The sequence below is a fragment of the Rana temporaria genome, chromosome 1 (assembly GCF_905171775.1).
Source record: "Rana temporaria chromosome 1, aRanTem1.1, whole genome shotgun sequence".
Lineage (NCBI taxonomy): Eukaryota > Metazoa > Chordata > Amphibia > Anura > Ranidae > Rana > Rana temporaria.
In genome coordinates this window covers 204,577,460-204,593,010 of record NC_053489.1, presented here as the reverse complement: position 1 = coordinate 204,593,010, position 15,551 = coordinate 204,577,460, and the positions used below count along the sequence as shown (strand labels likewise).

The 15,551-nt window shown below is 40.4% G+C and overlaps 1 protein-coding gene across 2 annotated transcripts in view; it reads right to left on the bottom strand.

Moving 5' to 3' along the window:
• Positions 1 to 1,373: 1,373 nt before the first annotated feature.
• The window catches only part of TRMT2A (tRNA methyltransferase 2 homolog A), a 34,500-nt gene continuing 20,322 nt past the window's right edge, over positions 1,374 to 15,551 (bottom strand). For both annotated transcript variants that reach the window (XM_040347841.1, XM_040347844.1), the window contains 9 exons: positions 14,288 to 14,469; positions 10,443 to 10,557; positions 10,093 to 10,208; positions 7,347 to 7,458; positions 6,136 to 6,258; positions 5,944 to 6,019; positions 3,390 to 3,506; positions 2,649 to 2,745; positions 1,374 to 1,650 (listed from right to left, as the gene is read on the bottom strand). In XM_040347841.1, coding sequence (XP_040203775.1) covers positions 1,431 to 1,650; positions 2,649 to 2,745; positions 3,390 to 3,506; positions 5,944 to 6,019; positions 6,136 to 6,258; positions 7,347 to 7,458; positions 10,093 to 10,208; positions 10,443 to 10,557; positions 14,288 to 14,469 — 1,158 coding nt within the window. In that variant the 3' untranslated portion in view covers positions 1,374 to 1,430. The remainder of the gene's footprint in view (positions 1,651 to 2,648; positions 2,746 to 3,389; positions 3,507 to 5,943; positions 6,020 to 6,135; positions 6,259 to 7,346; positions 7,459 to 10,092; positions 10,209 to 10,442; positions 10,558 to 14,287; positions 14,470 to 15,551) is intronic.

Sequence of the window (15,551 nt, the reverse complement as noted above, 5' to 3'; positions counted from 1 at the left end):
AGATCTTGATCCCATAGAAAAAATGTAGAGGGAGCTAAAGGTTTGAGTTACCAAATGTCAGCCTCGAAACCTTAATGTCTTAGGAGAGATTTTGTCCCACTCCTGTTTGCAGATGCTTTTCGAGATGTGTGCAAACATGGTGGCCAACTACAAGAAACATCTGACCTCCGATTGCCTACAAGGGTTTTGCCAGAAAGTACCAAGTTATGTTTTGCGAAGGGGTCAAATACTTATTTTTAACGCATTAAAATGCAAATCAATTTTTTGAAATGCGTTTTTTCTGGATATTTTTGTTATTCTGTCTCTCACTGTTAAAAATAAATCTACCATTAAAACTATAGACTGGTCATTTATTTGTCAGTGGGAAAACGTACAAAATCAGCAGGAGGATCAAATGCTTTTTCCAGCCTCACTGTACCTTCAGGTATTGAAGAAAAAATAATACCAAGTCAGCAGTCATGTGTCAACAATGTGCAATATAGCCAGTAATTTCTTTCAGAATGCCATATTTCTAGCAGGATATAAGGAAAAATACGTAAGCTGACAACATAGTTAATGTTTTTCAATACAATTTATATGAAGCCAAATATCCTTTATGCACATACATGTTTATTACTTAATGGAAAGTATTGAAAAACTGCATGCTTTATATAAAAGCAGAAAGTCTGAGCCATTCTAATTTACTGGCTTTGTGCAGCTTTCAAATCTAGGAAAAACCCAATACATTAATGGGGATTAGATTGGAGACTAATACACTCCTTGGCGGATTGATTAATTTTTTGGTCATGCTGCATTAAAGCGGAGTTCCAGGCTTTTTTTTTATTTACTAAAAGTCAGCAGCTACAAAAAGTGTAGCTGCTGACTTTTAAAAAAACAGACACCCACATGTCCCACAGTTCAGCAATGCGACCGCCCAAAGCCTCGCTGTGGGCACCCGGCCATGACAGCTTGGCGCTTTATGGCCGGGCGTGCACTGCGCATGCGTGAGTCGCTCTGAGTGGAGAGGCAACCTTCTGGGACCTATGAGGTATCCCAGAAGATTGCAGAGAGAGAGGGGCCTCCTTGGGGGAGAGAAGGAGTCGCCTAAGCGGGCCTGAAGTAGGAAGTCCCACTCAAAGTGGCACGTAAGGGGGTGAGGAGTACTTAAAGCGGAAGTTTCACTTTTGGGTGGAACACCACTTTAAAGCTTCACCACCTAGAAATATTTAACAGCTTAGGTAAGATAGCTAGTGTATACTATACAAGTATCCAGATTGTGGTCAACTAACATCTGCTGTATGGGCTGTAGCAGGATAACTGAGCCATCAACCATCCAAATGGTGGACAGTTCTTTTTCTAGGAACAAATTTGTATTGTAACTAATATGTATATAATTTTTTTTTTTTTTAAACTAACTTTTTTTTACATTTCTGCAGATAGAAAACATCAACCTAAACTACTGTCTTTGCCTCGGTGTTGCTTTCTGCTTCCATACGGTTGTCTTTCTGTTGCTCCGTGTCTTCACAAGGTGGTTGTGATTCTGTATGCTCCACTCTTTCAAACAAAATGAGAAGTTCGCAATGTGGTGTCTGAGGAAAGAGGTCCACAGCAACAGCTCTGATCGGCCGGAAGGGGCGCCCCTTTACTCGATTTGAAGGAGCACGGCATAGACTGGAGAAAACAGAGGTATATAAATAAAAAAATTTAAAAACACAGGCTGGCTCAATCCCCACAAAAACTAAACAAATGCCTCAACCCTTTTGACCATGCTGTAATCCGTATTTTTTTTTCTACCTTTACAGTGCAGATTAAAGTGACACTAAACTTTCTCGGCTGCTGTGATCCGACCTGGGGGGGGGGGCTACATTTGTTCTGCATGGTCCCACTGTATGTCCCAGTGCAGCCGCCCAAATGCTTCCATTTGACAGACAGGATTCTGCTTTTCAGATTTACAAACAATCCTGGTGACTGTGGAACTGGGTTAACGTATTACAGTAGTGATTATCTGCTGTTTTTGGATTATAAAAAAGGTTTTTTTTTTTCTTTTTTTTTAACCCCATCATGACAGTTCAATTAGAAAAAATAAAATAAAAGCATGCTGCAGCTACTAAATGTCTTATGCTGGCCATACATGCATCGATTTTTGGACGAAAATATTTGTATACAAATTCTCTGTACATTCAATGAATGGACGAACATCAATTTTTAAAATGAATGTAATTTCTGAACAAAAACCACATACACTATCCAAAAATGTGTTTGATCGAGACAAGGTTTCTATTCTGCTCCTTTGAATTTTCACATCACTGTGGTTGAAAACAAACGTTGATTTGACCCCACTAATGATTATAAACTATATACTTTAGTCTCACTTTAAAGAAAACAAATACACTAAAAAAAAACAAAAAAAAAAAAAAAACACATCCACCATAACTGAAAATACCTGAACTAAATCCACTTTCATCCTCTCACTCCTGAGATCCATATTATTTCAAGGACAGTGAAGATTAGCTTAATCAGCTGCATTTTAAGTAATACTACAGCCCCAGAGCTATAACAGTTATCAGAGGCTAATGGAAGGAAGGTCATTGTTACAAACTGAGCTCAAGCTTTTTGGCTTCTGAGGCGTCGAAGATTCACTGCAATGGCATCGATAGCACAATACTTACTCTACAAAGTTGTTAAAGGCAGCCTTTGGATTGCAAGACACGTAGATCAGCTGTTTGAGATGTTCTGCTTTTCTGATTGCAATAATTACCTTGGAATCTACAAGCAACAGCACAAATGTGTTATACACACATACAGATGAAATGGTGATAGACATGTGATGTCTATGATATATCTCTACATAAAGAAGTATAAGTGACAAATACAAGAGTCCTGATTAAAACTAGGAGAAAAAAAAAAAAAAAAAAGTATGGAACTTGCACATAAAAAAACTGTAAAACAAAGTGACTATCATGGGAGTACAGAGACACATTTTTGGTCTACTGAAAATTCTAGATGCATTGCGGTGTTAGATTTCAGTACTTTTGACGCCCATTTTCAGAATGTTAGTCATTGGTATGTGACTCAAAACTCCTTATCCTTACGGTCAACGACTAAGCACTAAAGCTATCAAAATATCAAAAGCATCAAAATAAAAGCCAAGGCATCAAAATAAGAGTTTAGTGATGGCAGCCTTTACTATCACTCATGACCGCTTCTCTTTAAAAAAAACTCTTTGCAGTTGCCTACTAAATTAGGCAACTGCATTAAAAAATAAATAAAATAAGTAAAATAAAAAAAAACACACAAGGAAATTAATTGTGTAATTCAGAACGGTTTCGAAAGCAGTATTTGTTACCTAAAGATATAAAAAACAAAAAAAAAACAAAAGATAACAGTTCTACTAACAAGCAATTACTTACGAAGCCCTGCTCTTGGTGGGTCAACTATAGCAATAGGATTGTGAGATACGAGGGTGTTAATCAATTTAGGGAAGATGTCCTCTGCTTTGCCACATCGGAATTCAACATTGCTCAGGTCTGTAAGCAAAATGCAACAACCGTATTCATTAAATGCATACTGTATATCCATATAGAATACTGCACACGTCGGGCAGATGTGCGACCCCAAATGTATAATTTTTGGGCAATGGGTCAGAGAATTGCAGTACCATACTGTTACAGAATTATTAATAATGTGTCCACTGTCAAGTTCACAACCATTTATAGCTTTTGTGGTATTTCCTGTACAGTCATTGGAGACTAATGCAATTAAAATAACATTTTGTTGTCAAAGAAATGCAGCTTTTTTAGGTTACCTTTTTAATATTCAACATATTTTCAATGCTGTGCTACTGAAAAACAGTTCATCTCTTTAACACTGTTTTATTATATATTTCTTAAGCAAAAAGCCCTAGGAGAATAAAACGGTGGGTGTTGCAATTTTTTGTGTCCCATTGTATTTGTGCATCGGTTTTGCAGACACAATTGTTTTGGAAAAATACACTTGATTGAATGCTAATGTACAAAAAAACACAATATCATACCCAAATGTTGGGTAAAACAAAGATGTGACAGCATCTAGATACCACACTTGTTAAACTTTTAAAAATACAGCACACTCGTGGAACGGCAAATTAAGGCATTTTAAAAAGTCAACACTTTATAAACCTTTGCAGGTTACCAGTTAAGAGTTACACAGGAGGTATTGATGCTATACTGTATTTATTGGCGTATAACACTCACTTTTTTACCCTGAAAATAGAGGGTAAACTGTGCCTGCGTGTTATACGCAGGGGGCCGTGGAAAGTTTTTTTCCTGAAACCTCCCTCTTAAAGTTAGGGTGCGTGTTATATGCCGATAAATATTGCTATAAAGTTTGTGGCTGGCGATACCTCATATGTGTGGTGTAAACACCATCTACGTATGCGCGGGAGGACGAAAGGACAGGGGCACTTTATATTTTTAAAAAAAAAGTTATTTTATCATATTAGACCTATTAGAACCCAGATCTCTTCTCTGCCTTCCAAAGCATCTGATAAAACCAAATATCGGTTTGATCAAGCCGGTAATGGCTTGTTTACATGAGACTGAAACCGCAAATGACAAAATCCTCATCATTTTCAGTTTCTGATGTCACATAGTGGGGGGAACAACATCAGTTCCTCTCACTGTGTCCCAGGAACCGTATGCCACCGGTTGCATCCCTTACTGTGTTCCCTGATCGCACAGGAGAGCCCGGTAAAGGCGACAGTAGGGGGGTGGGACCTCCTTTCTGCCACCTGTATAAGTAATCCAGCTGCTTCTTTAGGTAGGATTACTTTTACATTGAAGGGACGTACCAGTACATAATGACAGATTGGCCCATTTAACCAGTGCCATTTATAAACAGCACTGGATAAATAGTCATCAGGCAGAAATTCTGCCTATTAGCTGAAAAAAAAAAACAGCAGTGATAGAGACACTGTACTAAGCCTATCTGAGAAGTTTGGCATCATGTGACTGGTTATCACAGCGCTCACATGCTATTGTTTGCACAGTTGATCCCTCCCCTTCCTTTTATAACAGGGAGAGATCATAATAAAACAGCAGCAGTTGTAGATCCATTCATTTAGTTTCACTGCAACATTATCCCGCTTCTGCTATGTATACGATATACATGCTGCATCTGTATATAAAAATTGTATTATAACAAGGGACAAATCAGATCAATAGCAAGTATTGTCTCATGCTGATATTTTTTTTTTTTTTTTACCTTTTTATTAAACATAGATATTAAGTGAAAGTCTAAGTATGAATTGTAATGCATACTTACATTGGACCAGCTTTGACCAATGTAAGTATGCATATCTCATACCTGAGTGATTCCTGTGAAGTTTCAAATAATTGTAGTAGTTGACACTAATACAGTGCTAGCAGAAGCCTGCCACCATTCACAGAACACATTTAATTTTTCCTAATGAATACAAAGCCCCTTTGATTGAATGAGGGGGAGAGGCATGGCAGTGATGTCTCAATATACACTTCATCCAATCACAGTACATCTTATATTCATTGAAAAAATACAAGGCATTCTGTAATGCCAGCAGTGCTTAGTGAGTGATCGCCTGTGGTTACCATTTAGGACAGTCGCTTAGTACTGGATCCAGAACACTGTTGTGATCACTGTAGTAGTGGTGACTACTAGAGTGATTAGCAGCTTCCACTAGGATGGATCAAATATAGGATATGTATATTTACACTGGTCCAAGCTGTACCAGTCTAACTACATAATTAAACTAATAAAAAATATAAACAAAAATGTATAAACAATAAAAAAGGTAGACACTTCAATATACCTATATAAGGGATACCACATCAGCAGGTCATATTACTAGCTGACAATAACTAGTGAGTTTTTAGACTACTGGTGTTCATTAATACAATTCTGTGAAAGCAAAAAAGTACCAGAAAATGGGGGCGAGAAAATGGTACTTACTGTTTAACTGGGCATTAGCCTTGGCATCTGCAATAGCTTCCTGACACAGCTCGATTCCTATTACTTTCTTCACTCTCTTTTTCCAAGACAAAATGTAAAAAAACATTAACAGGTAAAAAACAGCCAAAGGATGCAGCAGGTTGTAAGGTTAGATGTGCAAGAGCATGCTACTGAAGGGCAGAAAGGTTTTACCTGAGCCAAGGAGAGGCCAATGGTTCCTGTCCCGCAGCAAACATCTAATACAGTGCTGTTCTGGTCCAGCTGAGCCCAGTCTGCAATTGTTGAATACAAAACCTCTGCTGCAGGCGTGTTAACCTATAAAATATAATGTTCCTTCTTTCAAAGCTGCTAATGAAAAAGAATCCATCTGGTAACTTAGGCAATGTTTACAGTTCTTAGAAAATCAGAGTTTTAGTTATTGCATAACATAAATGTGATAGACTTTTTGAAAACAGGATTATAGGTTTTCATGTAGTAATTGAGGCAAAGCAATTAAACTCTACTGCTCAAACTATGTTTGCCTAAAAAGTGGCTCTAAAATCAGGACATCTTTTACCGTAATGCATTGCCTGCATTAAGGTAAAAATGTCTTGGTAGTAGTATGGCTCCCCCCTACTCCCCAATCTCCCTATACACCTACCGAGTCCTCTCTTGATCCATCAATGTACCTGTCCACAATCGGCACTCTCCTCTCTGCACAGGACACAGAGGCCGCAGCGGGAGCCATTAGCCTGCACTACTGTCAATTAAAACCTGCGAGGAAGGAGCGGGGGGCTGAGCCGCGTTTTGTGCGTCTATGGAGTGCGCCTGCACCAGAACCCCACAGCAGCAAGCTTGCAGTAGGGGCACTTACAGATGAGGAGGAGCTGAGAGTGCTGGACCAATACCACTGCGCAGAGCAGGCGAGTAAAACTTTTTATTTTAGAAAAAGAAAATGTAGCCTTTATAACCACTTTAAACATGTGAAAAGCAATCATAGGAATATAAAAAACAGGAAACATTGTATAAATTTGAGACAAATATTGAATGAGGGCAATATTCGTGCCTGATGAGAAGGAAAAAACAGAGGTCTTTTCTGGTGCAAACATGTGCAAACCAAATAAAAAATAAAAAAACACACACACCCTTGCACGCCATGTGTTGGGACAATATCATCAGTTTATTTTTGTGAGGAACATGACAAAATTGAATAATAAAATGTACTGGAATGTAGGACCTCCAAGTGTGAGAGCCAACATGATTATGTAAAACCTCATGTAGAAATTTTAAAGGGGAGGAAAAAAAAAAAAAGGGAAGCGATTTAATGCAGTTAATGCAGTGTATTGCATTTCCTGTACAAGTATAATATTTTCATCTACATATTTGTTAATATTTCTGCAATACATCTGCTCCGAATTATTTACCTGAAAGAAAGCATGGGGTGAAATGCGGAAAGTAAGGCCCAGCAGTTCCTCGTGGATGTACTGCTCCCCACTCACGTGCTCCACAGGTAAACCCTCCAGGTTTGGGGATTTTCTAGAAGGCAGAATTTTTTTGGTCAGTTAAATAAACAATTCAAAAGGGTCTTAAGTCTGTGGCAAGTTCAAAATAAACCCAAATACAAGCAAAATAACAAATTCTGTCAAACTTTTTCAGATGATATATTCATGTGCAGCACTCTTATGAGTTACATTATTCCCAGCTATTTCCCAAGATTACAAAAACCCTCCCATGTATGCTATGGAAACGTAGAGTGGAGAGGTTTCTATAGTTTTCACCCTAAGGGCCCTTTCACACGGAGTGGATCAGTAATGATCCACTGTGTGTCCGCTTTGCTCAGTGGGGATCCTCTGTAAAATCCCCGCTGAGCTGGCAGCTGACAGGGCAGTTCCCACACACTGTGCAGGGACCGCCCGTGTTTCCTCCGCTCTCCCCTATGGGGGATCGGACGAACACAGACCGTATGTCCGTGTTCATCCGATCCGATAGACGGAAGAAAAATAGTATTTCTTCCGTCTGCAAATGCGGATCTTTGTGGAGGCGGACAAATTACGGGTGTCAGTGGATGTTCATCCGCTGACACCCATAATCACATAGGGACCCATGTATGTCCCGTTTTCATCCGCAAACGGACGGATGAAAATGCGGACATACGGTCCGCTTGTGTGAAAGGGCCCTAAGACAGAAGTGTTCTAGTGGCAGAATCACCAGAAGAAAAGAAAAAAGCATGAAAATTAAATTCAGCTGCAATATGTTAAAGTGTAACACTTTATGTCCTCCCTCCCCCTTCCACTTTTTTTTTTTTCTTGGGGAGTGGGCATCTAGTTTTGTCAGATACCCACTCCCACTGGAATGGCCTAGGTCAGGGATATGCAATTAGCGGACCTCCAGCTGTTGCAAAACTACAAGTCCCATCATGCCTCTGCCTCTGGGTGTCATGCTTGTGGCTGTCAGAGTCTTGCTATGCCTGATGGGACTTGTAGTTCTGCAACATCTGGAGGTCCGCTAATTGCATATCCCTGGCCTAGGTGATTCTACCGGAAGTCATCATCCACCCTACCATCTGCAACCTCCTGGGACATGCCATGGGTCCCAGGAGGCTGCAGATTCATTCACAAAAGCACAATGCGACTCGTGCATACACAGTGGGGAGCCAGCTGTGAAGCTGCAAGGAGTCAAAGTACACTTCCCACAGTAAACATGCCGGTGTTGGGGTAGCGATGGATCCCTAGACAGGCAAGTGTCCCTTTATTAAAAATCAGCAGCTGGAGTTATTGTAGCTTCCGATTTATTTTTATTTTTTATGACTGAAGAACCTATAAAGTTTTTGTTTAGGGTTTTAGCTATCCTTTAATTTTTCTGTACAAAAAATATTGAGGGCCCATTCAGATTTCTCTATTCCTGTTCATTACATTAACGTGTTTTATGTCATGCATTAACAAGCATTGCATTAAAGCTGCACAATTATTTTGAATGGGCTACCAATACTCATTGACCTGTAATTTATGATGCAATGCACAACAATCCATGGTAGTGTGTTTAAGGTGCTTTGCGGTCTGCTGCTATGCATGTGCATCATATACTGTACTGTATAGAGACACACACTGAATATTAGTGGTGCAACGGATCGTCATTGATCCGTACGAATCAACATCTTTGGATCGGCACACCACGTGATCCGCAGGTAGTGAGTAGCCAAAGGAAAGGCCGCAGCTTCGGCCTAGCTCCCGGGAGTGGCAGCCATCTTGGTCCACCAGGCTGCGGCCGCTGTATCGTCACATTCGGCTATCTATCACATTTGGCTACGGAAGTGACGTTCCGTTGCCGCCATCTTGCTACACCCTGCACAGCAATGATAGAGTGAGAAGGGGGGTAAGCGGACATCTTGTTACACCCACCGGAGTTCTAGATTTCACAGTTATTTTCAACACAAAATGGAGCTTATATGCTTAAATACAGGATTTGTAAATCCGACGGACTGTTTACATGTGAAAATCAGAGGTGTTGCGTCACATTAGCAAACATGTAAGGTCAGCAGGTTTGCTGCTGATTTTAAAATTTAACAACTTCACAGTCGGTTGGATTTCCAAATACTGTATTTAAGCATACAAGCTCCGTTTTCTGTTAAAAATAACTGTGGAATGCAAAACTCCGGAGGGTGCAAGAAAATGTCAGCTTACCCCCTTCTCGGTCGATCATTACTATGGAGAAGTGCGGGGTGTAGGAAGACGACGGCGACGGAACGTCACTTCCGTAGCCAAATGTGACAGGCAGCCAAATGTGACGATAGACCGCAACAAGCTTTCCTGATTGCCTGGAGTTCGCTCCCCTCCTGGTTCAGCCTCCGGAGTGCCTGAGAGCGCTCCTACAGAATCCGGCGGCAGCCTAGGTGAGCTCCCCTGCCTTCCCAGTGTTCCGTCCTCCCCTGGAAATAATTTAAAAGTGTTACTTTTTTTGTCTTATGTTTTTTTTTTCTGATCCGAAAAATGATCCGATTCGTGACTCTAATCCGAGGAACGATCCAGACCGTGAGTTTTTTGATCCGCTGCACCCCTACTGAATATCATTGCACAGAATACACCAATATATATATATATATATATATATGCACCATCTTTTTGGGGCTTTTTATATCCTATATAAAAAAAACACATTTACTGAAAAACTAACCTTTGGCCCTCCTCAACAAAATAAATAGAGGTGATACCGCTATCTTTTCCGGGTCCCTCTGAAAAAAAAGCTGCTAGAGCGGATTTTAAATCTGCCAGAGCTTCCTTGGTCAGTTTCTGTGGAAAATAAACAATGTATTATATATTGTTTAATGACACAGCAAAATAGTAATCCAAATGTATGATAATATCTCTGTGTAAGGGGGCAAAATCTTCAGGGAAAGAAAAAGACAATTCTCTATTGCTCCTTGCTGAGGAGATGAAGCGCTCATGTGCACTGCAGTTGATGTGTCTGGTGAAAAAAAAAAATGGCTATTCACAGAAATTTTCATGTAGTAATTGATTGTATACCTGAGGATGAAAGTATACAATGACCATGACATGGCCCCTTCTACTGCTACGGACAGTCAGCTGTTTCCAGTGGCCTTCATAGGTTTCTGGGCTGTAGACTGCAAATGATGTAGACCTGTATGAAATACGCAAAATAAATGACATACCTGCTAGCATACAGTAGGTAAACAAAGGTCCAAACAAAGTTCTTGTTAACTCCTACAACAAAAAAATGACATGATGATTTATTTTTTCACTTACAGTAAGCTGTCCCCCAAAAGTGGCATTTGGACAAACCAGATTATACTGGCAGGAATAATCAACTTCAGTCATATAACTTAAACTTAATAAAAAAATAAAAAAAAAATAAAGTTGCATTAGTGGTGTAAAAAAGTATTACATGGCGTTAGGCTTTGAGGTATTTTTTTTAAAATCGGACCACTTATAGGACATGGAAACAAGGTTAAGCGACTCAACTATGCATAAGAGCATAAAAACATAGTAACTTGGGATCAGAAAAATGGCAGCAGGTGCTTTGGACAGATGAGTCAAAATTTTAAATATTTGGCTGAAGCAGGAGGCAGTTTGTTTGTGAAGGGCTGGAGAGCGGTACAATAATGAGTGTCTGCAGACAACAGTGAAACATGGTGAAGGTTCCTGGGAAGTTTGGGGCTGCATTTCTGCAAATGGAGCCGAGATGCATGGATGCTGAGAAATACAGGCAGTTATTTATACATCATGCCATACTATCAGGGAGGGCGTGATTGGCCTCAAATGTATTCTGCAGCAGGACAACAACCCAAAACATACAGCCATCGATCTTCAGTGTAAAGAGCAAGGAGTCCTGGAAGTGATGGTTTGACTCCCAGAGCCCTGATCTTAACATCGAGTGTCTGGGATCACATCAGGATTTGAGGCAGCCTACATTCATAGAAGATCTGTGGTTAGTTCTCCAAAATGTCTGCTACAACCTAACTGCAGTTTCTTCAAAAACTGGGTGCAAGTTTACCTAGAAGAATTGAATCGATTACATTCCTTGTAATAGGAATAAAAGTAATCCAAGAAAAAAAAAAAAAAAAAAATAATCAGTGACTCTGTCCAAGTATCGGATCAGGCATTGGAGCATTTGCACAGGTACTCATACTCGTACAAATGCTCGGCATTGGCACCGATACTAGTATCGGTGCAACCCTAGTGATAGATTATTTTTAGTAACAGCATTAAACAATAGGTACGTTTTAAAGATTCCATTAAATGTGAAAAATGTGTTTGCTTTTTTTCTGCACAGATGCACAGGAGGCAGAAAGGCACAATGCATTGGGGCAGTCTACATTACAATAGAAGCGCCGTCTCATGCAAAGAGGCACAGGGAAGCTGCCATGTGTTCTGTTCTGGCGTGCGGTTTCCCGCTGGGCATCCTCTCTCGTCCATCCCATGTGATGTCACCTACAACTCCTTTGGGTTTAGCACCTTGAACCTCCTTGTCCTCTGGACTGAACAACCACGCTCTATGATAAAAAGATGGTTCAGGACTGTCTTTAGGCAGATGTTGACTAGTTAAAATAAAATGGTGAGGGGTAGAGATGGAAAATGTATTTTGTACCCTTTTGGAGACCAACAGACGACCACCCACCCTTAAAAAGGAAAAGCTAATCTTTGGGAACATGTTACACCCGATTTTAGGGAGGAACATGCTCCCAACCCTTCAGCCGCTCCCCACACTCCCTGTGACAGCAGGCTGGGGGGGGGGGGGGGATCTTCTCCCTGTACCTGCTGTCACTATTTAAAAATAAGAGAGTGGCCATGCGAGGCTCCGCCCACATGGCCGCATCATTCATTCACAGAGTTTTGTGAATGAAAGAACTACAAGTACCTACAGCCATCGTGGCTTATGGCTTGTTGAGGGCTCTAGGTAGTTTCCTCCTGTCTGTGAAACTGCCGGTATGCAGCACAATGTACGGGCAGACAGCAGCTTACACTGACAGTCTGGTAGGAGTTCTGCATGATAGCCGCGATATGCTGATCATGGGTGAAATGCTTTACAGGCTCCTATAAATACAATAAAAAATGTATTGTAAATGTCCTTTTTTAACCTGGATAAAATGTGCATTTATTATTTGTTTAAAAAAAAAAAAAAAAGTAAAAAACTTATCCTTTAACCACTTCCCCCGCCTGGCACCTATCAGTGTCCATCAGTGCTGCATATTAGTGCCCATTAGTGTGTAATTGAATCTCAGTATAAATACAGCTGTTCTGTGAAGCCCTCATATGTTTGTTAGAGAACCTTAGTGAACAAACTGCATCATGAAGGCCAAGGAACACACCAGAGAGGTCAGGGTTATATAAAGCTGTGAAGAAGTTTAAAGCAGGGTTAGGTTATAAAAAAATATCCCAAGCTTTGAACATCTCACGGAGCTCTGTTCAATCCATCATCTGAAAATGGAAAGCGTATGATACAACTGCAAACCTACCAAGATTTGGCCATCCACCTAAACCGACAGGCCGGGCAAAGGGAGCATTAAACAGGGAAGCAGTCAGGTGGCCCATGGTAACTCTGGAGGAGCTGCAGAGAGCCACAGTTCAGGTGGGAGAATCTGTTCACAGGTTAATTATTAGTTGCGCACTCCACAAATCTGGCCTTTATGGAAGAGTGGCAAGAAGAAAGCCATTGTGGAAAGAAAGCCATTTGCAGTTTGCAAGAAGCCATGTGGGGACACAGAAAACACGATGAGACCAAATTGAACTTTTTTGGCCTAAAAGCAAAACGCTATGTGTGGCGGAAAACTAACACTGCACATCACCCTGAACACACCATACCCTTCATGAAACATGGTGGTGGCAGCATCATGCTGTGGGGATGCTTTTCTTCAGCAGGAACAGGGAAGCTGGCCAGCGTTAATAGGAAAATGGATGGAGCCAAATACAGGGCAATCTTAGAAGAAAACCTGTTAGAGTCTGCAAAAGACTTGAGACTGGGGTGGAGGTTCACCTTCCAGCAGGACAACGACCCAAAAACATACAGCCAGAGCTACAATGGAATGGTTTAGATCAAAACATATGTGTTAGAATGGCCCAGTGAAAGTCCAGACCTAAATCCAATCGAGAATCTGTGGCAAGATCTGAAAGTGACTGTACAGACACTCCCATCCAATCTGACAGAGCTTGAACTATTTTTCAAAAAAGAATGGGAAAAAATGTCACTCTAGATGTGCAAAGCTGGTAGAGAACATACCCAAAAAGATTACAAATATTGACTCAGGCGGGCTGAATACAAATGCATGCCACACTTTTCAGATAGTTGTAAAAAAAAAAAAAAAAAAAATGTATGTGTGTGTGTATATATATATATATATATATATATATATATATATATATATATATATATACACACACACACACACACACACATACATATACACACACACACTTATCATTTTTCTTCCACTTCACAATTATGTGCCCCTTTTTGTTGGTCTACCACATAAAATCCCAATTAAATTAATTTACATTTTTGGCTGTAACATGACAGAATGCTGAAAATTTCAAGGAGTATGAATACTTTTTCAAGGCACAGTACATTGCAGCTGTAGCTCACTGGGACCACAATATCAGGCAGGTCCAAGAGCCATAATGAGTCATTGCTCAGACTCCTTCAGGAGTATATTTCAGCTTAACCTACTGGACTCTGTAAACAAAGGGCTTTTCCTCACAAAGAGATAAGGGATGAGATTTACCTGTAGTCCAAACCCAAAAGGATAGCCAGCAAAGAATTACCAACACAAGGGAATATATTACAAAGTACCTTGAAGGGGCTTCTAGTATCTGGATTTGCTAATACATGGCAGAGCATCAGAAAGTGACAGTACCTGATATATCCTTGAAAAGCCTTTACAACATTCCTCACAGCCAAAGGAATGTGAATAGTATCAAATGGCTCCACAACAGCACATGTTCCACCCTTATATTTTCCAAGACGGAAGCCCACTGTTTTGTCCTCCTGATTTGCACCAACGCCAATCAGAAATTCACTTTTGTTTCGGTATTCTGTCTGAAAACAGGAGAAAGAAAAGAAAGGGCAATGCTTACTAATAAAAAAATATAACAATTCAAACCATTTACTACTAAAAGTTTATAATTGGTTTGCATCATGTTCTATAATATTTTCAATAAATACGGTTTTAGGATTACAAAATTTGTAGTTTTGTATTAAATAAAAATTAGGCTGAGGGAGCATAAAAATATAAGTAGTTAAATGCCTCGTTTTTTACGTGCACTCTAGCATCAGCGCAAAATTCTGAACCCCAGTACCAGGCTGATCACAAAGACCAATGATCCCTGTGTGACAGCAGCGGTTCATCTCTAGCAATCTGAAGCCCCATACACACTATCAGTTTTCCTGACGGTTTTCTCTTCAGGTTTACCAAAACCATCTAATATGAGGTCAAACCTCAAGAGTTTCAATTTGTATGCAATCAGGCAGGCCCTTGCACTACATGGTTTTGGTAAACCTGATGAGAAAACTATCAGTTTTCCTGACGGTGTGTATGGGGCTTTACACACACCTCTCATAGTAATGTCAGCTAGTTTGAAGATTATATAGCAGGTATAATAAAATGCCTGATCTTTCCAATCTGCTGAAAGTGCACGTGCTCCTACTTGAAAGCACAGACTCCTTCATAGATTTCGAAAGTGGATTGAAGCCCTGTACACACGACCAGGAATCCCGTTGGGGAAAAAAAACGTTGGTTTTTCCCGACGGGACTCCTGGCAGGCTTGCCCTGAAAAGCTGTGTATACACATGGCCACACAAAAACCTGCCATTCTTTTAATTGCAAAAAGGCAGTGACATTGACTATGACGAGCCGGTGTCTCGTCACATTTGAGTCCGTCGCCGCTATCTTGCTACACCCCACACTATATCATTGTATGCTACAAAGTGTTATTGAACATGCACGGTTTTTCTACCCTGCAGGTAAGCATACAGACAACCAATTTTCTCGGCACTAAACACTCTGCCGGGAAACCCGACGGGAAAATAGAGAACAGAGTCCTCTATTTTCCCCGTCGGGATTTCTCTGCTGTTTTCCTGACGGGAAAACTGCTAGGGAGCATACACACAGTCGGGGTTCC